Here is a 23,824-nt window from a genome sequence, read left to right on the forward strand (position 1 = left end):
AGGGTCATTTCTTTACATTCCTCTCCCCCATTGGACACTGGCTTTGAAGGTCCAGGGTTCCCACCCCAGTGTCCAGCACGGAGAACCTCTTCATGAATACATGAAGGTCTCAGACTGTGTATGTACAAACTCCAGGCTGCTTTGAGCCATTTAGTCAACATTTTTTGAGCAACTACTGTATGCTAGTCCCCAATGGAGACACTGAATAGAACAAAGATCCCTGCTCTAGTGCGGCCAATATTCTAGAGTGTCAGTAAATACTTAATTACATGACTAATAGAATGTCAAGTGCTACAGAGAAATAAAAGTATAGAAGGAGATAAGGAGTTGGGGGGGGGGGGCGGGAATCTTAGCCCTGGTTCTCTGGAAGGCCTCTCTGGGGAGGTGACATTTGCATAGAGACCTTGGAATCAGGAACTAGCTATGGGATTATTTGGGGTGCGGACTCTCCCAGAAAATAGAATGGCAAGAGCAAAGGCCCTGTGGCAGGCAGAACTTTGTGGGGTTCAAGAAAGGTGGGTGGAGTGAAGAGAAGTGACGGAGGGAGGGAGGTCAGACAGCAGGAGCTGCACCACCTTGTGCTTGTTGCCTTCTGTACTGGGCACCCTGCACTGGCTTGGCCTCTAGCGCCCCCGTTTCCTGCTCTCACCTTTGTGCATGAGATGTTTGCATGGGCAGCTGATGAAGCTGGAGCTGTCCAGACCTGCTTCCTTCTCTGCATCTGTGTTCCTGCTTTTGAGACAGGAGAAGACTGAGGTGGGGGGGGGGGGGGGGGGCGCGGGGAACCAGCTGTTCTCTCCTTATTCTGTGGGGAGTGAGGGGCACAGTGGTGTGCTGTGGGGTTGTGGCTGATACCCTGTGTGTCTATACTGAACCATGATGGGCCAGATCCAAAGGCAGGTTGGGGGTAAACTGAGGCACTGAATGAAGGCAGCATTGAGAGTGGGGCAGGGACATCCTGGGGGCTGACACCATAGCTGCAGCCACTGCCTTCCTTTGCCTCAGGGCAGGGTCCCCACACCCAGACCTCTGAGAGGGCAGCTCCATCCGTCGTGGGAAGGCAGCCTCAGCTCCGTCCAGAACCAGGCCTGGGAAGCCCCTAGCTCCCTCCCCCAAGAGTTAGCTCAATTGGAGGGCAGTTCTAGGCCAAGGAATAAGCAGCAGGGAGAGGGAAGGAGTGTGGTCCCCAGCCTGGCTCAGGGGTCCAGTGAGAACAGGAAATGGGCAATGGAGAGAAGTTCCAGGTCACACCATGCAAAGATGTCTTGAACTGCACCCAATACATAGTAGGCCCTCAAAATCAAAACAGTTTTATGAATGAATAACCTATGGGCTGCTTCCACATCATGGAGACCACCCACACAGACCCAGAGTCCTTTATAAAAACTTTATTGGGAGGGTTAGAAAATGGGGGTGACATCCTGGAGTTGAATACATAAATAAATGAATAAATAGAACAATAAATAAGCCCCCGTATGTGTCTGGGGGGCATCCCCCGGCCTGCGGGGAGAGGGTAGTGGGCTCACGCTGATGTCAGCTGGATGGAGAAGACCTCGCCCCCCGCAGGCGTCTCTGCGGTACCATCAGGTTCTGTTCCACCTTGGGCGCTGTCATTTCCACCTGTGCCACCACCCGCACCGTTGAGACAGACAGCCTCGCCCGAGCTCTCGGCCTCCTGCACGTTATACTCGCCCTTCTTGCAGGCGGTGGACTGCACGTAGAAGGCCAGGCCAGCCCCTGCGGCCAGCAGCGCTGCGCCCCCCACCGCACCGCCCACGGCGACCCACAGCCACGGACCTGCGGGGTGGAGCCCCTCAAAGAGGGTGGACGAGCTTGGGATTCCCCCCACCCTGAGGGGATGCCAAGCCTGAGCCATCCCCAGTGCTGGTGCGACCCATGATCCATGTCACATGCCACCCAGCACATGGGGTTATAAGCCTCTGGCTGAGCAGAGATCCCCAGAAATCAACTCCCCTCACCCCCGAAACGATGAGGGTGGGGTGGGGGGGAACCGTGTCATTCCTCTGTCTCAGAAAGAACCAAGTCTCAGAGTGACACGCAGTGGGGGAAGGGATCTGGTTATGGCGCCCACTCCCATCCTCTGCCCTTGGCCCCTCTCCAGATCCTCTTCTGTACAGCCACACAGTGGAGGGTGCATTGGACCAAGTCTCCACCAGGCAGAAAACCTCCCCCCAAGTTACTAAGCCCCTCCCCCCAGCAGTCACAGCCCTGGAGGGCTCCTCCCCGTGAAGTTCATTCAGCTCCCTCTCCCTCCACCTCACACCCCCAACCAGCCATTAGAGCCTCACACGAAAGGTTGCCCTTGACTTCTACCCTGGCCTCCTTCAATCTCATCCGTGGGGATTGAGAGGGAGGTCAGGTGTCCCAAGGCCCAGGCCACGCCCCCGCAGGTACCACTTACCAGTTACACGCACGGTGATGCGCCGCGCGTGGCGCCCATGCGCATTGGTGGCCGCGCACTCGTACTCTCCTCCGTGGCTACCCAGGGCGCCGGCCACGCTCAGTGTGCTGTTGTTGCTGGACAGGCCGATGTTGAGCGCCCCTGGGGGGGCGCGCCAGCTGATCTGGGCGGGGGGCCAGGCCTCCGCGCGGCAGGTCAACGTGAAGTTCCCACCTGGCCGCACGCCTCCTGGAGGCGAGGCGGCCAGCTCGGCCACCACTGGTCGGTCTGCAGGGGACAGGAGGTTGGACTGGGGCTCAGCGCCAGCCCTGAGGATGACCAAGTTCCCTGCTTCAACCCACCACAGTCTGACACCACCCCTGCCCCGATGCACAGGTGAGGATCCTGCCTCCTATCAGAGCCCCTGCCCCCTACAGCAGCGGTTCTCAACCTGTGGGTCGCGACCCCCTTGGCGGTCGAACGACCCTTTCACAGGGGTCGCCTAAGACCATCCTGCATATCAGACACTTACATTGCGATTCATAACAGTAGCAACATTACAATTATGCAGTAGCAACAAAAATAATTTTATGGTTGGGTCACAACATGAGGAACTGTATTTAAAGGGCCAGAAGGTTGAGAACCACTGCCCTACAGTCTGGCTGTAGTCGGTACTGCTTCATTGAATGGAAGGAGGTAAGGGACCCAGGACTTGAGGGGGGTCAGGCTCCTGTTCCCTAGAGTTTTCATTGCTCTCAGCTCTTCGTCTCTTCCCTTGTCCCCGAGAGTGGGACTGGGAGGAGGTGCCCTTCAACTCCCTGCGCAAGTCCCTGTCTGGGAACTGAGGGCCCTCTCTCTGTGCTGCCCCCACTCACATTCCACGCCCACGGTGATGGTCCGGGTGTCAGTGCCATGCGCATTGGTGGCTAAGCAGAGGTAGGTGCCCGCATCCTGTCGGGACACGTGTATCCGCTGAGGCCAGGGGCCACCCTCCCGGGAGCAGCTCACTTGTGGGGAGGGGCGGCCCAGGGCAGCGCAGGCCGGCCCGACAGCCTCGGCCCCTTCCAGCCACGTCTGGTGGCTCGGGCAGGTGGACTCATCCATTTTCGGAGGCGCTGCAAAGCAGCCACAGGGGCGTCAGGGAGGGACCACGTCGGGGCACACCCTCCTCCCACCCGCCTGGGCCCCGCTCACACTCCACGCTCACGGCCACCATCTTGACCATGGAGCCGTGCTGGTTGGTGGCATTGCAGGTGTAGATACCAGAGGCAGGTTCACTAGGGATGCTGGGAGCTCTGGGACTCGGGTCTGGAGGTGCCAGCGGCAACAGCACCCTCTCAGTGGTGCCCCTGGAGCCAACACACTCCACCCGTGGCTGCGGCTTCCCATCAACCTCACAAGAAAACAGCCGTCCAGACCCTTCCACCCACGTCCAATTGCTGGGGCAGCTCAGCTCCTCAAAACTGGGGCCATCTGGGGAGCAGAGAGTCACACAAGGACTGAAAGTCAGACCCGAGTTGCCCAAACATACCCTCCCTTGCCCCTTGCTGCCCCCGCTCACATTCCACCGTGACGGCCACAGTTTTGGCCGCAGAGCCTCGAGAATTGGTGGCTTCGCACCGGTAGGTGCCTGCGTGCTCCCGGGCCACGTGCAGCAAGCCCTCGATGACCTCCGCTGCCCCAGAGCGCACACAGCTCACGGTGGGTGGCGGCACCCCATGTGCCACACAGCGCAGCGAGGCCTCTGTTCCTTCCAGCCACGTAATACGCTCTGGGCAGCTCACACTGTCCAGCGCTGGCGCGTCTGGAGGGGGGAGTGTTGCTGGGTTTGAGCATCGTCCGAACGTCCCTAGACCCTCTTTTCTGTTCCACGGCCACCACGTAGGGGTGGGCAGGCTATGTCCTCCCTGCACAGGGACGCTGAACCAAAGGGGTTTCACGCCAGTCAAGCCATGCATTGTTTTGGGGCTGCATGAGCTATGAAGGGGCACCTTTTACTGATTCCTGCAAAGCGCTCACAGGACCCTGCTCCAACCTTCAGCCTAAAAATTGTTAGATGGCTTGAAGCACACACTTTTCCGAGACTCCGCCCAAATGCCACGCCCACACACTCCTATGGACACGCCAACCCTTTCTCATGCAAGGTCTTCCCCTAATCCCAAACACCAGCCTAGCCAGGATCCGACCCAAAGGCACCCCTGAGACCTTGCTCCTGCTCGTCCCTGCAAGCTGGCCACCCCTAGACCCTGAGCATCAGAGAGATGCACCCTGGGCGCCCCCACTCACACTCCACTGTCAGCGTCACGTCCTTGACCGCCTCGCCCTGGACATTGGCCGCGGTGCACCGGTAAGTGCCGGCCAGTGCGCGAGTGATGGGACCCAGCAGGCCCAGCGCCAGCACCGCCCCGCCGTCGGGCCGGGCGCAGTGCACCGAGGGCGCTGGGTTTCCGCGGGCCTCACAGCGCAGAGTCTGCTCTGGGCCCTCGGGCCACGTCCAGCTCCTGGGACAGTCCGAATCGTCCAGCCGGGGGGCGTCTGCGGGCAGGGATGTGGGGTAGAGAAGGCTCCACGTGGACCGTGGGAAAGGCTCCACTTCCACAAACGGCCGGGGACTGGGCAGGCCCCTGGAGAACACCAGGGGGGAGGCGAGAGCTCAACTCACATAGGACTCGCAGTTCGGTGCTCTCTTTCTTGCTCAGGACCTCCCCGTCCACCTCGAGGGTGGCGTCGCAGAAGAAGCTGCGTCTGTCATCGTTCGCAGTGGCGTTTAGCTGGAGCTGGACGGGCTGTCCCGGGGCTGCGGCCGGAACTCCGTCCAGAGTGACCAGAGCTCGGGCCCCAGCAGCGCAGGTCACTGTCACCGTCTCCCCCTCGGGGACGCTGGGCGCGCTCAGGGTCAGGAGGGGCGCGGGGAAGCCTAGGGGTGGAACATTCGCTCGGAGTCAACTGACTACACCCCTGATCGGCGGGAACTCTCGGTGGATACGGCGCCCCGCCCCTCGAACTGCTAAGGCCCCGCCCCTCCTCGTCCCGCCACTTGGCGGTGGTCAAGCCACAGCCCCGCCCAGCCGCTCAGACCCCGCCTCTCTCGTCACTCAGTTTGCCCCGCCCATTCGGATATGAAGACCCCACGCACTCTCTGTCCCGCCTTCGCGTTCCTCCGGCGCCACCCCCAAGCCCGAGAGGCCCGGCCCCGCTCCCTCTTACTGTAGACCGTCACGTTCTCCCAGGTCTCGCGGCTCTCGCGCCCCAGGGTCACGCTGCAGGCCAGCTGCGTGGCGCCCTCCTGCTCTGCGCTCGCCGTGGCTGTGGCAGCGGCCCTGAGCGCGTCCCCCTCGAGGATGATGTCCGGATGCAGCCTCTGGGCCCCCAGCGCCAGGTAGACCCGGGCTTCCGAGGCTGGAAACAGCCTGTCCAGGGAGCAGCTCACGGGGCTTTCCGAGCCCACTTCCAAGAGCCGGGGGGCAGCGAGGCGCGGGGGCTCCGGAGACAGTGCTGGGAGTCCAAGAAGAGAGCTTGAACTTACGTGCTGAACACCCACCGTGTGTACTAAGCGCTTTACGAGCACGATCTTATCCCGCTATCCTGGGGCCGGAGAGGAACGGGGCTTTCAGCTGGTGAGCGTTGGCGCGAGGATTAGAATTCGGACCTCTCTGCCTCCGAACTTCTCAAGCACCGGGCCAGCCCCTCTGCGTCCCCTTCACCTCCCCACACCCACTCACCGAAGGTTCGGAGCATTCTGGGGGCCGAACGGTTTTCAAACAACCCCAGGCCGTGGGGCCGCAGGTCCAGCTCCGCGCGGCACGAGAAATTGGCCCCATGGTCCTCCCTCCTCGCCAGCACTGCGGCCGTGAGCACCGCGCCCCGCGCTCGGGGCGACTCTCCGGAGAAGCTACGGCGGACCAGCTCCCGGGCGCCCCGCAGCAGGGTCACTGTGAGGCTCCCACGGGGCCCAGCGCCAGGGACCCTGCAGCTCAGGGTGAAGTTCTCGCCGACAGGCTGCCAGGCAGGCAGGGGCATCAGCTCTACACGATCAGGCCGCTCTGCAAGGGAGGCACCCAGGTTCTTGGAAACGTGTGGTGGTACCCAAGGGCCGAGAGGTGTGGGTTTGGGGATCCAGAAGAAGGGGCCTGAAGGGGAGGACCTCATGACCCAGGGGGCGGGGCCTGGGAGGGAGGGAGGGAGAGTAGTGGGGTTAGAGCTTGGCCGCTGAGAACTCACGAAAAGTACGAATGAGCCCACGAGCCTGCAGTGTGCGCCGCGCGCAGCGGAAGAAGCAGACCGGCTGGGTCTCTGGCTCTCGGATGTCCACCAGTTGACGCGCCAGCCAGCGCAAACCCCTCTGGGTCCCATTCCGGCGCAGCGAGGTCTCCAGGCCTCCGCGCTCGGGCCGCGGGCAGTTGGTGCTGCAATTCAGCCACAGCGATCCCCCGCGCTCCACGAGCGCCACGCGGGGCTGCAGGTCCGCCCAGAGAGGCTCCTGCGCGACCGCTGCCCGGAGAAATGCGGGCTCAGCCTGGGAACCCACTCTTTGGCATCTTAGCGCCCCTGTGCTGAGTCAGGCATTCCCGGGGAAGGAGCAGAGGCCGGAGACAGAGAACTCCAGTCCAGCGTCTTGCTCCGGCCTCAGGTTTGAAGGCGTGCTCCCAGGGCACAACCTATAGGGAGCCTCTGGGACATGGCAGCGGAGGGCCCTGGTCTGCAAGGTGCCAGCTGGGTGGTGGGAACGCATGGGAGGAGGGATGGGGGAAGGTGAGAGGGAGGATGGGATCTTCGCCATACCCAAGCACCCCTGGGAGGAGGGGACCCCAGGTGGGGGAAGGGGAACCACTGGTTTTCAGGGTTATCACGGAGAGAAGGGGAGACTGAGGTTGAGGGGAGGGCAAAGGAGAAATGAAGCTGAATCAAGGATGAGGGAGGACTGTAAACCCGGGTGAAAAACACGAAAGGAGGTCGCGGGTCTAGGCTCAAGAAAGGAACCGCGGAAACATCGAGGAACTCGGTTGCCAGGCCTAGGGCGTGGAGGGAACAGAGCCTCTGAGTGATGGAGAGAGCGGGTCTTCGCGGGCCGCAAGTGGGTAAGATGCCAATCCGTGGACCATGGTGCATAGCAGAGCGTGCGGAGGTCCCCGGCGACACCGGGTCTCCGAGGTGCAAGGTTGGGTGCAGAAGAGAACCCAGGATCTCGAAGGGGGTATGGTAGAGATCTGGGCGAGCGAGGAGTCGAGAAGCTGTGTCTCCAGTGTGTGTTGGAAGGAGAGAGATATAAAGAAAGCCCACGGCTCAAGGTGGGGGCAGAAGCGTGGGAGCGAGGCGAGGGCGGAGCCGGGAGGGGCATGTGGCCTCTTCTCCGGTCGGGAACTCCGCCCCCGCCCTGTCCACCCGGAGCCGGGACGGGCTCTTACCTGAGAGGCCGATGAGCCCCAGGCCCAGGGCAACCCAGAGACCGAGCAGCGCCCGGAGCAGCCCTGGCAAGGGCCCTGGCATCGCCGCCGCGGGGAAAGTACCGGAGGAGAGGGGAGCGCGAGCGCTGAGCTGAGCTCGAGGACAGCGCGGCGCGGCGGGTGGGGTGTGGAGGAGGCAGAGTTGCGCTCAGGGATTGGTTTAACGTTGGTAACTTGGTTTCCAAGGAGGGGGAGGCGGCAGAGGCGACGGGGAGGCGGGAGGGCGAGCGTGCGCCAGGCTCCCGGCCTCGGTGAAGGCGTGCGGGCAGGAGCTAGCGACCCCCGGGGGTCTACGTGGAAGCCGGCCCCATCGCCCGGAGCCTTCTGGGGCGGCCTCGAGCTCTCGCGTCATCCCCGGAGGCGACGCGGAGGTCGGGGGGGGGGGGAAATGCTGGATTGACCATCTCAAACCCTCCTTCCACCCCTAGTTTAGATGCTGTGAAAATGAGCTGGACCCCGCCCCCATATTTTGCCCTTCCCACCAACGCCCCTTGGTGCCGGAATTGATTTATGGGCTAGGAGAGATTTGGGAAGCGCAGGACAAGGTGGGCACAGTTCTAGAGGCGGGTGTGGAATGCCTTCCTTCTTCTTTTGACCCCGGGGAGCTGAGGATTACAGCCAAGCCCCCAGTACCCCTCCGGCTGCGCCCCCTCAAGCGACAGAGGGGGCGGAGACCGAAGTGCTAGCGAGTCAGCAGCACGTGTTCGTGCGCAGCGGCGTTCGCGGGCGTCTAAATTAGGGTTGGCTCGGCTCCGGGTCTGTATTTACCCAGAGTGCAGCGGGCACGTGTCTACTCGGCGGCGTGTGCGAGCACGAGCTGCGGAAGAGCACCCCTGAATTCCCTTTCCGCGTGGCGGCCAGAGCCCTGGGCCGCAGGGCCGTGCCCGCATCCGGTGCACACTCGGACTGTGTCCACGCGAGCCCAAGAGACCACCTGTTGATACTTTTGATCCCGCCTCCGGGCCTCCGGGCCTCCGGGCCCTGAGACTGTCAGGAGGTTGCCAGAACGCGAGTCTGTGCCACGCCACGTGGACCATCTGATTGCTCCTTCCCAGCGGTCAACACATGGGTACCCTGTCTGCATATCCACGTCCCTCGATATGTACGTTCGAGCCCGCCCGTTTGTGCTCTTGTCCCCAGAGCTAACAAGTGAACTATGGAAGTCAGTGGTAGACCCACTCTTGTCCTCCAGAAAAGTACGGGATCAAAGTGAAAACGGGGAGGAGGGCGGAGAGGAAACAAAACATCCAATCAGAGCTGTTGCGCGGTAGTGGCGGAGCCAGTCAGCAGAAGCCCGCCCACAGCCCAAGGCCCTCCGGCGCCTAGGCTTTGCCCATCTGCACCGCGCTGATAATGCCCGCGGGAGGTGTGCTTACTACACCCGCTGGAAATGCAGAAGGATTGGGGACCCCAGGGTACCTTCGGGGAGACAAGGAACTTGGAGAAAGTGATTGTGACAAGGCCAAAAAAGACCACTTCTCCGAGGCGGTGCCCTAATGGGGGACCTTCATGCCGAGGGACAGGCTAACTGAGGAAGGCTTTATTGACTTAGGAGGGGTCTCCAAATTGTCCCAGATTTTGCTCCGACTCAGCCGGCATGGCCATCCCCTTCTACACCTCGGACTGCATCAGTAGGTACTTTCGCAGATAGACGGCCCCCAGGACGAGAAGAATCCCCACAAAGGCTGCGATGGAAGTGGAAGCCAAGGCTTTGGACGCAGAGCTCCAAGCTGGGGGCAGGAGGTGAGAATTAGGAATGGAGCAGTCGGAGGCGTGATGACACACGTGGAGCTCAAGCTGGGCCAGTGCCCCTCCTGGGGCCATAACCCTTCTCCACCCTCAAGTCCCCAGGATTGCAAGGATGCCTCACCCATGGATGTCAGCGTCACAGGTGCTGAGCTGCTGCCGACCACCAGCCCGTCGAGATTGAGGCGCGCGTGGCAGGTCACGGGCTTCCAGAGATCGTGGGGCCAAGCCTGGAACTTGTAAGTCAGCGTCACGTTGGCCAGATCCAGGCCCGTGAAGCGTTCCAGGCTCTCGGAGTAGATGACCCGGCCGCCACGCTGCAGAGTTACCACCAGGAAGCCCACGGGGAACACGTGCGTCACGTGGCAGCGCAGAATGTACTCTCTGCCCTCCAAGACCGGAGGCTCCAGGATCACCCTGTGAGGCGGTTCTAAAGCAAGAGGGGGCCGCTGAGCAAGGTCCGCGGGCGCCCCCTAGCGCGACTGTCAACCGCCCCATCTCTGTCCCCCTCCCGTCTCCCCAGCAGGGCCTAAAAACCCTCGTCCCTCACTGTAGGCGTGGATCCTGGCCGTGGCCCCCCGCGTTACTCCTGCGCAGGTGAGGAAGCAGTGCACTTCGGAGCTCCAGGCCCTTACATCCAGCAGCTGGAAGGAGATCCAGCTGGGCCCGCTGAGCTTCTGGCCCCGCCGCAGCCCAGTATGGAGGGTGGAGCCCTCCAAGAGGGGGCAGCTGCTGCTGCAGTTGAGCCACACCGAGCTCCCCGGCCGCACGGCTATGAAATTGGGGCTTATGCGCATCCAGAACGGCGCTGTGGTCGCGGAGAGCGTGGGAGAGCTGCCTCCGGGGCTTTGCGCCCGCGCAGCCCAGCACCTCCGCGCGCTCCTGCCTCCCGGGCAAGCTACCGCCAGCAAAACCAGAAGTGAGAGGGGAAGCAGAAACCCCATGGCAAAGAGCCCGTAGTGAGAGACCCCGCGCCAGGAAGCCAGGCTGGCTCTGTAGATAAGAAAGCCCAAAGCCCCGCCTTCCCAGCCCCACCCGGAGAGACAGGCTCTTAGAGGGCCAGGAGCCCTGCGACACATACCCCCCTCCCTCCACTCAAGAATGGGATTCCAGACCCCATTTTAAACCAAACGTGTTCTGTTTTTTTTTTCCAGAGAGAGGTCTTTAATTTCCCCCAGAGTCTCAAAAGTTACCAATACGCCCTGATTTGGTTTAGGGCCTCAGGAATGGGCCTTGAACAGCAGCCTTTCCTTGGAGGGAGGAAGTAGGACAGGGCTGTGGTAGGACAGCTAGGAAGAGCTCCAGCTGGACGGAGCACCTCCCCTCAACTCACAAGAGGCTGGGCCCGTGAAAAAAGCTTTATTAACACAAGGGAGAGGCTTCAGGAAGAGCTGGAAATCAGCCCCACCCCAGCTGTCTGCAGGGCCCTCGGGAATTCGGAGCTGCCAGCGTTCGCTTCTTAACACGGTCCCAATGAGATGGAAACAGGACAAAGCAGGGACACACGGGTTGGGCATAGTTCCATGGGGTCCTATGGTTTAGCTATCACAGAGTGGACACTCGTGTTTAAGCATGTCACCAGGTGTCACTGTGAGCACTAGCAGAGGCGCATGTGGGTGGAGGCCGCTAACAGAGGTCAGCACCAGTGGGTTGTCCTGTCACCAGCTAAACCATGTTGGTTTCCCTGCTGGGGGGAGGGGGGAGCAGTTTGGCCAGTGGAGTGGGAAATTCCACCCCACCGGGTCTTTTTGTAAGGCACTCTTGTGCAGTCAATACATCGGTACCTGGTGACCCTGAATGAGATCAGACTGAGCTGCCTGAGGGCAGGAACTTCTGTTCCTCTTGTTTACCATTCTACCACACACAGAAGGCACTAATAAATATCTGGTAACTGGCCCGGCCGGTGTGGCTCAGTGGATTGAGCATTGTCCCATCCACCAGGAGGTTACTGGTTCTGTTCAGGTCAGGGCACACCTCAGGGTTACGGCTGGGTCCTAGTGGGGGGTGGGGGGTGGGGACCTGTAGGAGGCAGCAGAACTCCTATCTCTCTCTTCCTCTCTCAATGAAAAATCAATTAACCCCCCCACTACTATTTACAAATATATATCTGGTAAAAGAAAAATGAATAAATATGTCATCATCCAGCGCTGGGACCAGTCAGTAGACAGCACTGTCAGAGCTGTCAGAGGAAGTGTGGGAATTTTTTTCGATGCTGCCCGAGCCTGGGCAGGGCTACTTCTCTCTCAGGACTGTAGAGCCTTGGCACATGCAGGAGGGTGAGTTTCAATGTTTTCCAGATGGGTGTCCCCATGTCAGAGGTATATCTCCGTCACACCCCTCTGGCAGGCCAGCCTTTGCCATCCCTCACAGTCATGCCCATAGTCTTGCCCCTGAGTCTTGGCTCAGTCCTGTGGCTACAGGTCAGGTGTGAATGTGCCATGGTCTGCAGGTGCCATGACCCTAAACACTGCCTGTGTTCTGGCTGAGGCCTCTATCCTCTCTCCTGGCATTCTAGAAAGGTGGGTGCTGCTGAATGGCATAAGTCTGCCACCGGTGGAGGCCCTGTCCAGGGACGGGCTCAGGGTGGTGTGTTCAGCTTCATGGCGGCCGCCTCCTGGGCCTTCTGTAGCCTGTACTTCCGGATCTTCCGCTGGCGGTTATAGAGGTAAGCGGCTGTGCCCCCTGTGGCTGCAATGCCCAGGATGAGAGCTGTCACTGCAATGATGGTGACCAAGTTACTCTGCTGATCTGTAGGGAGAACAATAAGGGGAGTTGGGGGCTGAGCCAAGCTCGCTGACCCTGCCCAACCCAGCCCCGTCCCCAACACGGCACTCACAGATCACGTTCACAACCACTTCACGGGTGGCCACACCCCGACGGCTGGTGGCCCGACACACGTAGGTGCCCGAAATATCCCGCGTGACAGGCCTCGGCTCCCCGATGGGCAGCAAAGCCCCATCCCCTTTCCGGCGACAGTCCAACTTGGGGATTGGGTTCCCCGAGGCCTGGCACCTCAGGGTCTGCGAGATGCCTTCCTCCAAAGTCCAGTTTCCTGGGCAATTCTCCTTGTCCAGTCGGGGGCCATCTAGAGAAACACAGCAAGTGGGGGGCCGGGTCAGGGACCAGAACCCCTCTCACCACCCAGGTCTGGAGGAGTTAGGTAGGCAACCCAGGGCAGGGGCGGGGGTAGACTCCAGAGACATGAGCTCATGGAGTCCTAGGGCCTTGGAGGTTTGGGGTCATTGTCCAGCAGCCCTACTCACACAGGACAAAGAGCTTCTGGGTCTTGTTTTTGTGCAGCACGTGCCCGGCCACCTCCAGGGCAGCAGAACACACAAAGCCACGCCCGTTGTCCTCAGCAGTGGCATTCAGCATGATTTGGGCACGCGGAAATGGAGTCTCATCTGGGTCCCCGCTCAGCGTCACCACAGCTCCAGCATGGGCCTTGCACTCCACACTCACCACAGTCCCCTCGGGGGCTTCAGACTCACTCAGGGTCAAGTTGGGAGCTGGGAAACCTGGGGGAGGAGCACGCAGTGAGCCCCGCCCCTGGGTCTGGCCCCCGCGTCCAGAGCTCTGGCCTGTCCCTACTTACTGTAGATGGTCACACTCTCCCGCGTCCTCTGGCTCTGGTTTCCCAGGGTCACTGCACAGGTCAGCTGCTGGACGCCTTCATCCCCCGGGGCCACCTCCACCAAGGCGGTGGCCGAGAGGGAGTCCTTGCTGTACTTGATTGTGGGTGTCAGCCTCTGGTCCTCCAGTGCCAAGTGAACCTGGGCCTCTGAGGCCGGGAACAGCCCATCCAGGGAGCAGGTCACGGACCGCTGTGTGCCCACTTCCATGATCCCGGGAGTAACAAGGTGTGGGCGGACCTTTGGCAGGACTGGCCAGAGAAGGTGGGTGTGAACAGAGGGGAACGGAAGCCCTTTCCCGCGGCATTTTCCTTCTGTCACCTGGAACGCCTCTTCCCCGGGAGACTCTGCGACTTGGCCATCTATGACTCAGGACACTCGTACCCCTCACCCTGGGTCACAGCCTTCTCAGTAGATCGTGTGGCCCAGGCGGCCCACCCCCAACACCCCACCCCAGTGGCCAAGAACATGCTCTTCCCAGAAGCCTTTGCAATCTAGGTCACTATCTTCTCTGTACCCTCCAGGCCAGGGGCGCCTCCTTCCCAGGAACCCTGCACCCCAAGCAGGAGCACTGCCTGAGCCTGTCCTCCTGCAAACTTCCCAATGCCTCACCGAAGGTTCGGAGCTGCCTGGGGACTGAGCTGTTCTGGAACAGTCCCAGCCCTTGGGGCCGAAGGTCCAGTTCTGTGCGGCAAGAGAAGTTGGTGCCATGGTCGCCTCTGCGTGCCAACACTGTGGCCGTGACCTCAGCCACAGGCGTCCCCTCCGCAGGCTGCCGGCTCAGCAACTTCTCCCCTTGGAGCAGCATCACGGAGAGGTTTGTCCGGGGCGCCCCTCCCTCCACCTGGCAATGTAGGGTGAGGTTTTCGCCCACAGGCTGCCACTGGGGCAGGGGTTCCAGCTCCACACGCTCTGGGAACCCTGGGGGAGAGGAGAGGAAGGAGTGTCCTGTGAGCGGGACAGAAAGGACACCCACCAGCAGGGGGCACAGGGACACCGTACCTGGGCCAGGGAGCCTCACGGCCCCAAACACACCCCAAGGCTGACTAATCCCAAACCACCTAAGTCATTCAGGAATGTTAAGAACTTCGGGGAAACCAGTGAGAAGTCCCCAAGTGGTTGTGAAAGGGCAAACCATTTTTTTATTCACTGCAGCTTCTAAGAGTGAAAAGTGGAAAAGAACCTCGGAGTGTATCACCAGGTGTCCAGTGAAATACAGGATTTCAGCTGCCCAGTAGAGATTGGTTTTGTTTTTTGTTTTTACAGAGAGGAAGGGAGAGGGATAGAGAGTTAGAAACATCGATGAGAGAGAAACATCGATCAGCTGCCTCCTGCACACTCCCTGCTGGGCATGTGTCCACAAGCAAGTACACGCCCTTGACCGGAATCGAATCTGGGACCCTTGAGTCCACAGGCTGACGCTCCATCCACTGAGCCAAACCGGTTAGGGCTAGAGATTGTTTTTAAAAAGACCTCTGCTCTTCAAACAAACAATATTAAGAACAGAAAAATAAATTTAAAACGATAAAAATTGTTTAAAAAGAAAACTAAAAAACCAAACCAAAAAAGACAGAATAAATGAGAGAAAGAAAGAGACCTCTGCTCCCCCTTCCCCTATCTTGGCTTTATTTTTCTCTGTAGCACCCGTTCACTCTCTGACACACAAGATCATCTACTCAGTGAACTTGTTTCTCCTCGATTTCCTCCCATGAAATGTGATCCCAGGAGGCAGGATCTTTGTCTTTGCCCCCTCATGTTGTTTGTTGGCACACAGTAGGCGCTCTATATTTATAGAAGGAATAAGGTTGAACCACACACACTGATTGGAGGCCTTTCAGGAGCCCACGTTCAAGAGAAAGAAGTTCCAGTCCTGCCCGCGTGGCTCCGTGGTTGAGCTCGATTTACGAACCAGGAGGTCACGGTTACATTCCGGGTCAGGGCACATGACTGGGTTGCTCAGTGTGGGGTGTGCAGGAGGCAGCCGAACAATGATTCTCTCTGATCACTGATGTTTCTCTCTTTCTCTCCCTCTCCCTTCCTCTCTGAAGTTAATAAAAAAATATTTAAAAAAAAAAAAAGAGCGAGAAAGAAGTTCCTGGATGTGCTGTATGACCCTCTGAAATGTTAAAAATGTAAGAACCAAAAAAAAAGTAAGAACCCACAGACACCCAAAACGCAACTCTGAATAGCCCTGAAGATACAAGTTGTGGGCTCGGTTTTCACAGGCCAGGGTTTCCGTTTTGCACCAGGTAACAGAATTCTGAGCCTGAATGGCCAGTGAACATTTCTAGCAGAGCCCTGCTGAGCTGTGACTTAGCACTGAGACCCGCCAAGCTCCCCAGGGAGGGGTCCTGAGGGCTCCGGGTCACTGTTCCCTTCTCAAGAGGCCCAGGAATATCACTGGGCAATGCTGTTAAAGGGTCAGGGGCTTGGGTTTGGTTCCTTTTCGGCTTCTTTGCTATGGGCTGTGGGTGAGTGACTTGCCTCTGGAACAGTCCCAGCCCTCAGGGCTCAGAAACGGAGACGCAGTTTCCTAAGCTATAAAGTGGGGCTACTGGAGGTAGGACTATTATTAATCCATTTAAGAAATTGAAAGAGTGAGTGTCAATGGGCATAAGGTTTCCTTTTAGGGTAATGAAAATGTTCTTAAATTAGATGGTGGTGATGGTTGAACAACTCTATAAACACTAAAATTCATTGACTTACGCACTTCAAATCTGTTTTTTTTTTTTTAAAGGCCCAGAGCTGTAGCCGATTTGGCTCAGTGAATAGAGCTTTGGCCTATAGACTGAAAGGTCCCGGGTTCGATTCTGGTCAAGAGCACACATGCCCAGGTTTCGGACTTGATCCCCAGTAGGGAGCATGCAGGAGGCAGGCAAACAATGATTCTCTCTCATCATTGATGTTTCTATCTCTCTCCCTCTCCCTTCCTCTCTGAAATCATTAAAATTAAAAAAAAATTGTTTTTAAAGGCCCAGAAAACTCTCAGGCACCCAGCTCTGATATCTAATCATCTGCTGCAAACCACAATTTGCAGAGCGAGAGGCCTCCTTAAACCTCGGCCCCCATGTCTCCAAACCCGGCTCTGCGCTGTAAGCCAGGCTGCCGGAAGAGGTCTGTCTTGCCTGTACCTCTCCTTGACACCCCCAACCCCCCACCTTCAGTCCCTCGCCAAGTCCTGGTCACACTGCTCTTCAAATATTTGTCTGCCCTTCCTTTCCTGTAAGCAGCCACTGCCCACAAAATGTGTGGCCTGGACAAGGCCCGCAGCCAACTGTCCTCTGGCTTCCCCTCAGTCGGGCCTTCTGCTCTCTAGATCCCTGGCCTGCTCACACACTTTTGAAGTGTGGCTCCCTATCACCCTGGGGAGAGGGCCCAACTCCCCAGCCTGGCATTCGAGGAACTGCCAGCCTTAGCTCCAGCCTCGCTCATCTGTTGATGTTCAGCCCCTCTGGCCCGCCCAACCCCGGATCAGCATGTTTGCCCCTCCGAACCTCTGCCCAGGCTGTTCCCTCTACCCAGGCTGTTCCCTTTGCCCAGAATGCCTGTCTGCCAGCTCCTGTGCACCCTTCAAGGCCTGGTTAGGGGTCACTTCCTGCATAAATTGCCACTCTAACCTTTCTCGAGAAAGCTTAGCCACCCAGGGAAGCCCCTTGTCTTTATGCTGAGGGCGGGGCAGGCCCAAGCCAGAGTGTCTCCCAGCGGACACCCCTGCTGTGCGCCTGCTACCTGCTCCATTTCACAGAGCTGGAAACTGAGGCACAGTCTGGTCTCTAGAGTCACAGAGAGAGTAAGTGGCAGAGGCAGGAACTCACGCCTGAAGTGTTGGGCTTTCAACGACCAGGCTGAGCTGTGGAAGGGCCTTCCAGGGAGTTCCCTGGGGTTTTCAGAGGCCCCTGGGAATGTTTGGGGACTTCCCTCATCTGGCCAGCATCTGCTCAAACATCCTCCATATCAAAAGCAAAACTGATATTCGCCCAAAGGCTTCCTCACCCAGACACCATGAAGATGGAATGCCCTTCATGCCTTACTGCATCCCCATACCCATCCCAGGAGGTCTCATGTGAAAGGCAACCCAGAAGCCAGGTCCCCCACAGTCACACAGTTAGTAAGGGCCATGATGGGACTGGAACCCAAGGCTGTCTAATCCCAAAGCCAGGTGACCAGTTTCCTCCCTCCCTTCCTCCCTCCCTTCCTTCCTCCCTTCCTTCCTTTTTGGTTTGTTTTGTTCTAATTTGAATTTTATTTATTGCCTATGGTCATAGTAACTCATTCTCACCATTCAAAATGCCCAAAGGTAAAAAAAAAAAAAAAAAAAAAAGACACAAGGAGAAAAAACTCATTCCTGCCCTCTCCTGGAACGCGCGCCCCCCCCCCCCCCACAGTTAATATGGTCATTTCTTTCAGTAAACACAACCTCCCTCACCCCACTCCAGCACTCCCTAACACACAGAATGGCATGCCACTCATTCTGGGCATACCTTCCTTCTTTTGAGTTTGACTGCAGCGTCTCAGAGTGTGCAGCAACTAGCACCCTCTCTTTTGGGGACACAGGGAACTTCCTCATTCATGTACACAGCTGCATACTATTCCATCGTATAGCCAAACCACAGTCATTTCCCAGTCCCGACATTTGAGCAGCTTGTAAACTTTTGTCCTTACAAACAAAGCTGCAGAATAATCCCGCCCACCCCCAGTCCCCTCTGAGCAGGGACACATGCAAGCCCAGTTCCCAGGAGTAGGGTTTCTGTATCAGAGGGCACATGCATGTGTCATTTGGAGAACTGAGGCCCCTTCCCTGCCTGGGGCTGTGCTTCCTCATGCTCCCACCCCGTCAGCAATGTCCCAGGATGGCCTGCTATCGCAGTCTTGTCAGCGCACCTGTTATCAATTCTTTCCATTGTTGCCAATAAGTGAAGAAAACTTCACTTCAGGGCTAGTTTTAATTTGCATCTTTTAAAAAAGAGTCAGCTGGCTCTATCTGGTTTGGCTCAGTGGATAGAGTATCCACCTGTGGACTAAAGGGTCCCGGGTTCAATTCCAGTCAAGGGCACATGCCCGGGTTGCAGGCTCAATCCCCAGTGTGGGATGTGCAGGAGCCAGCTGATCAATAATTCTCTCTAATCATTGATGTTTCTATCTCTTCCTCCCTCTCCCTTCCTCTCTGAAATCAATAAAAATATATATTTTAAAACACAATAAAAATAAATACATAAGAGTCAGCTTGCCTGGCTGGTGTGGCTCAGTGATTGAATGTCAATCTATGAACAAGGAGGTCATGGTTTGATTCCCAATCAGGACATCTGCCTGGGTTGCAGGCTCCATCCACAGTAGGGGATGTGCAGGAAACAGCCGATCGATGATTCTCATCATTGATGTTTCTCTCTCTCCCTTCTCTCCGAAATCAATTATATATATCCTATATAATAAAATCCTAATATAGAAATTGTTCAACCAGGAGTTCCACCGCTTGCTATGATGTGCACTGACCACCAGGGGGCGGTGCAGAACATGGCGGGCATCAGAGACGCAGCACTGGCAGTGGAGGCACTGCCAGCCCAATGGGCCCCGTGGAGAGCGGGACAGCAGCACGGGACAGCGGTGGGATGGTGGAGCAGGTGAGCAGGCGGTGCCAGGCCAAGGCAGGTGTGAGCCAGGGGCTGACTGCCCTGCTGATCGCCCCACAGATGGTGGAGCAGGTGAGGGGGTGGCACCGGCCATGGCAGGGTGCCAGGCAGGGCTGTGGGGCTTCAAGGCTGGGGGCATGAGCTGGGACCCAATCCCCGCAGGCCACCCCTGAGGGACCCCACCCATGCACGAATTCGTGCACCAGGCCTCAAGTACATATATATAAAAGAGTCAGATCTAGCCCTAGCCGGTTTGGCTCAGTGGTTAGAGCATCGGCCTACAGACTCAAGGGTCCCAGGTTCAATTCCGGTCAAGGGCATGTACCTTGGTTGCGGGCACATCCCCCCCCAGTAGGGAGTGTGCAAGAGGCAGCTGATCAATGTTTCTCTCTCATCGATGTTTCTAACTCTCTATCCCTCTCCCTTCCTCTCTGTAAAAAATCAATAAAATATATTAAAAAAAAAAAAAAGAAATCAGAGGGCCTTCCAAGTTTGGAAAAAAAAAAAGAGTCAGATCTAGGGCCTTGTCAGAGGTCTAGAGCAGTGATTCTCAACCTTCCTAATGCCGCAACCCTTTAATACAGTTCCTCATGTTGTGGTGACCCCCAATTTCACCGTTACAACTTGAACATAATTAAAGCATAGTGATTAATCACAGAAACAATACGTAATTATATATGTGTTTTCCGATGACCTTAGGCGACCCCTGTGAAAAGGTCGTTCGACCCCCAAAGGGGTCGCGACCCACAGGTTGAGGACCGCGGGTCTAGAGAGACAGTTCTTGAATGTGCTGAATCCCTGTAGATACTCTTAAGTGCACCCAAGGAAGCTCAAGGAGAGGTTTCAAATGACAAGGAGGCTTTCCGAAGATGTGACCACCTGCCCTTCAGTGAGACCCTCCCTGGCCCCACCACCAAACTTCAAAGGCAGTCCCAGCCCACTATGGACTCCCTTGCCCACCTCCCCCACCCAGCATGCCTAGCCCAGCCCCTGGGCCCAACCACTCACAGTACACAGTGAGGGACATTGTAGCCTCCGACTGGTTGTTGTGGCAGACTGAGTAGCAGTATGGGATGGTGTCTCCTTGCACGGAACTAAGTTCATACATCTTCCAGTTGGACCCATTGGCCACTTCTTTCTTATCCAAATGAGTCTCCAGGCCCAAGAGGGTATATTGATCACAGGAGGTACTGCAGTTCACCAACACGGAACCTCCCCGGGGTATGATGACTTCTTTGGGGTGCACTGATGTTTGGGCACCTCCAGGCCCTGGAACAAAAGTGTGAAGAGGAGAAAGGCATTGCAATTTGGGTTCATCGATATTCCTGGGCCCCCAGCCTGTGCTGGGGGAACAACCTTGAATAAGACAGAACTCTCTGCCATCAGTGTGGGAGACAGAAAAATTCACGAGCAAACAAGATAATTAATAACTGATGTTAATAAGAACTCTGACAAAAACCAAACAACAACACTGGGTGAGAGGACAGTGACTTGATGACCGGGTTATGTATGAGCACAGATATGGATGATGAGAAGGGCGATCCAGAGAAAAGGGAAATGAGTCCCAAGTGCAAAGGTCCTGGGGCAGGGTGTCTGCAGCCAAGTCAGCAAGGGGGAAGAGTTAGGGGAAATGAGCTCAGGAAGATCACGCAGGCAGTGGAAGCCATGCCAAGGATGTGTTTTTCATTCTGAAGGCCATGGGGAGCCATTGGAGGATTTCAGCAGAGGAGGAACATAGCATCAGTGTCCTCCCTCCCAAGAGGTCAGGTAGCGGGGGCAGCCCTTTGGGGATGGACGCATTCTCATCACGTTGGTTCCTCCCTCTCTTTGACAAGTGATCTCCCTTTTCCTGCCTCAGTGTCCCCATCTGTAAGTACAGTCCTCCGAACCCTGTTACTGAAAGTAACTCCTAGGACAGGGCAGGGAGCAAGAAGCCACAGATAAGGAGAGGGATCGTGTGAGCTCCCTCAGACCCTGGTGCCTCCAAAGCTGAAAAAATGTCTGAACCCGTCCCTCCTACCCCACCCCCAGAGATTCCTGCCCTCGGCTCTGGGCCCACTCTGTCTTGGGTGGGAGAGATGTGAAAACAGCTCTCCGCGGATGATCCCCGGCTCATTCCCACTTCACAGAGGAAAATGGTGAGGCCCGGGTGGGGGGGGGGTGGGCCTCAGCCAGAAAGTGGCAGAATCTGGACTGCAGTCTGTGTTAGAACGTTTTATGAAGCTGGTAACCATGGTGTCCATCTTCCACTCTCCTGCTCCCCAACCCTATCACCCTCTGAGACTCTCTGTTCCCCTTCTCGCCCCCCTCTGGAGTTGGTGGAGGGGTGCCTCGGAATCTCACTTCTCAGCCCGTGTTCCTTGGGCAAGTCAGGCTTGGAATTCCCCTGAGCAGAAGCAGGTCTGGACTTCCCCAAGGGCTGGAAAGGAGGAAGAAACTGTGCTTGCTGCGTGGGGTCCCAGCCTGCTCAGAGGGTAAGCGTCCCATATCACATGACTGCCAGCTGTGCTGGGTCAGGAACAACCGAGGCAAAGTGTGGGCACTGACATTACATTCTCCATTTACAGGCGAAAAACTGAGGCTCCGGGAGGCTCAGCCTATAGCCCCAGGCCACACATTGAGGTGCAGGGTCTGGATTTGAACCCATGGCGGTTGATGTTTTCTTTTTTTAAAAAAATATTTTTATTGATTTCAGAGAAGAAGGCAGAGGGCGAGAGAGATAGAAACAGCAATGATGAGAGAGAATCACTGACCGGCTGCCTCCGGCATGCCCCACACCAGGGATCGAGCCAGCAACCTGGGCATGTGCCCTGACTATGAAATCGAACCTGGTTCACAGGTCGATGCTCAGCCACGGAGCCACACAGGCTAGCCTTGACTTTCGTTTTTAAAATTTTGACTTATTGATTTTTTAAAAAAATTTTTAAAAATATATTTTATTGATTTTTTTACAGAGAGGAAGGGAGAGGGATAGAGAGCCAGAAACATCGATGAGAGAGAAACATTGATCAGCTGCCTCCTGCACACTCCCCACCGGGGATGTGCCCCGCAACCAAGGTACATGCCCTTGATGGGAATCGAACCTGGGACCCTTCAGTCCGCAGGCCGACGCTCTATCTATTGAGCCAAACCGGTTAGGGTGACTTACTGATTTTTAGAGAGAGAAGAAAGGAGAGACAGACAGACAGATATTTTTTGTCCCACTTATCTATGTATTCTCTGATTGATTATTATATGTGGGTGGTAGCCCCACTTTCCCCTAAACAACTACCTAAATACGAATGGCCTGGACCTCAGCCAGGATGGGGGGGGGGGGGGCGGTCCTCCCACCGCTTGAGCGCTCGCCAGAGCAGCCCCTGTCCTCCACTCACCTGGGAGCAGAGCCCAGAGCAGGGCCAGGAGCGCGGTCCGCGGGGATCGGGCGGCGACGGGAAGCATCGCGACCGAAGTGAGGAGAGCAGTGAACTTGGAGTTGAGGTCGGCTGCACTGACTGGGCGCCAGCCGCGCGCGTCCTTTATAGCATGGCCCCGGGGGGGCGGGTGGGGTGGGGGCGGTGCTGCCTTCCCGGAAACCCTGGAAGGAGAGTTCTGGCATTTCCGGATTGGCGGTGCCCCCTCGCTGGCCGCTGCCGCGCCGGAATTTCCGAAATGAAGCAAAGGGACCACAGAGGTGGTAGCGACCGCAGGGCGGCCCCGGGCCGGGGGTCCGGTCCTGGGGGCGGGTTCATCTCGACGCTGCGCTTACGCTGCGCTCGCTGAGAGCTGACAGCTGTTCTTGCGTCTTAGGAATTGTTCCTGTGCCCATTCCACAGAGGGGTAAACTGGGGCTCCGAGCTGCGAGGGGATTTGACCCCCAGCGCCTGCAGGTCCCTTGAACCGAGTGGACGATCCCTCGCTGGGTCGGGTCCCGTGACCCTCCATCAAGGGTGTCCCTCCCCGAAAGGGCACGACTCCGGGATTTCCGAGAAGCGGCCGGAGCGGCACCTCCAGGATCCCGTGCGCCACGGGGGCGAGGACACCCGGCGGCGTCACTTCCCAGGATCCGCTTTCCCCCACCGATGGCGCCCCCTCTCCCGAGGTCTCGCTTCCCCTTTCTGCCTTGGCCGTGGGGGCGTCTTTACAGTTTCCAGAAAGGGGAAGGAAGTCAGGTGGCCCCAGCATGCCGCGCTCCCCGCTGCCGTTCCCAGGCTCCGCGGGGAAACTGAGGCAGCCGACCCAGACGGGGGAGGAGAGGCACTCGAGCCCTTCCCTTTCCAGGGGAAATTGAGGCAGCTTCTAGGCTCTGAAGTGGGGCGGGGAGAGGGGACGCTCAAACCCCTGCCCATCCTGAAACTCGAACCCGGGGCGCTAGCACTAAAAATGGGCAGGAATGTGTCCGGGCTGGTTCCGTTAGGGCGATGGAGGCGCCGTGAGGCCCCGCGCCGCGTCCACCGGCCGCCCCCACGTCCCTCATCCCGAGGGCACAGGCCGTGCGTGTGACCTCAAGACTCATCATTCACCACGTGGAGGCTAGGAGGGTCCCGAGCGCTACGAGCGCCGCCCAAGGCTTCCTGTTGTGCGGCGCGTGCCTTGTCACCATGGAGACCTCCGAGGGGCCACCGGTTCGCCCAGCAGAAGGGGAAAGGAAGGGGCCCGGGGGATACCTCCGCCCTTCCTCGGAGAGAGGGTGCTTCGAGTCACCCGCCATCCAGAAATGCGTCCCGCTCCCCCCACCCTGATGGTTCCTAAGGAATTTCCACGGGGATCTTTCTTACTGGGGTTGGATGGCGGATGCAAAAGTCCACCCCCAGAATGGCCTGGGGTCCGAGTCCCTCGAGAGAGCCTGGGAAAATCCTGCGCGGCGTGTTATTTTCCGGAGGATTTTTCCCAGGCTCGCATCAGTGGGTCCCTTGGCCTTGAATCCAAGTGCACAGCCGCTGGCTCCCCCTGCAGCCAGAAAAGCGCTCTTCTTTCACACCGCTGAGCAGTGTTGAT

At 57.8% G+C, this 23,824-nt stretch overlaps 3 protein-coding genes across 4 annotated transcripts; all 3 read right to left on the minus strand.

The window, feature by feature from the left end:
• Positions 1–1,380: 1,380 nt before the first annotated feature.
• ICAM5 (intercellular adhesion molecule 5) lies at positions 1,381–8,005 on the minus strand. The gene is made up of 11 exons (XM_059696858.1): positions 7,252–8,005; positions 6,623–6,892; positions 6,124–6,444; positions 5,609–5,896; positions 5,064–5,318; positions 4,688–4,936; positions 3,963–4,205; positions 3,596–3,874; positions 3,277–3,516; positions 2,423–2,689; positions 1,381–1,797 (listed from the first exon to the last, which is right to left on the minus strand). The coding sequence occupies exons 1-11, from the start codon at positions 7,508–7,510 to the stop codon at positions 1,523–1,525; spliced, it is 2,946 nt and encodes a 981-aa protein (XP_059552841.1). The 5' UTR covers positions 7,511–8,005; the 3' UTR covers positions 1,381–1,522.
• Positions 8,006–8,815: 810 nt separating this feature from the next.
• Positions 8,816–10,773, minus strand: ICAM4 (intercellular adhesion molecule 4 (Landsteiner-Wiener blood group)). Its single transcript, XM_059696857.1, has 3 exons — positions 10,142–10,773; positions 9,716–10,021; positions 8,816–9,575 (listed from the first exon to the last, which is right to left on the minus strand). Exons 1-3 carry the CDS (start codon positions 10,668–10,670, stop codon positions 9,457–9,459), a joined length of 954 nt encoding a protein of 317 aa, XP_059552840.1. The 5' UTR covers positions 10,671–10,773; the 3' UTR covers positions 8,816–9,456.
• Positions 10,774–10,935: 162 nt separating this feature from the next.
• ICAM1 (intercellular adhesion molecule 1) lies at positions 10,936–22,379 on the minus strand. 2 transcript variants are annotated; one of them, XM_059696855.1, is made up of 7 exons: positions 22,222–22,379; positions 19,859–20,119; positions 13,836–14,144; positions 13,187–13,474; positions 12,855–13,109; positions 12,428–12,676; positions 10,936–12,339 (listed from the first exon to the last, which is right to left on the minus strand). In XM_059696855.1, exons 1-7 carry the CDS (start codon positions 22,286–22,288, stop codon positions 12,170–12,172), a joined length of 1,599 nt encoding a protein of 532 aa, XP_059552838.1. In that variant the 5' UTR covers positions 22,289–22,379; the 3' UTR covers positions 10,936–12,169. The 2 variants fall into 2 exon arrangements, with proteins under 2 accessions (XP_059552838.1, XP_059552839.1); XM_059696856.1 differs by lacking the exon at positions 12,855–13,109.
• Between the last annotated feature and the right edge of the window lie 1,445 nt (positions 22,380–23,824).

This window comes from Myotis daubentonii, chromosome 5 (genome assembly GCF_963259705.1).
Source record: "Myotis daubentonii chromosome 5, mMyoDau2.1, whole genome shotgun sequence".
In the NCBI taxonomy this organism is placed as follows: Eukaryota; Metazoa; Chordata; class Mammalia; order Chiroptera; family Vespertilionidae; genus Myotis; species Myotis daubentonii.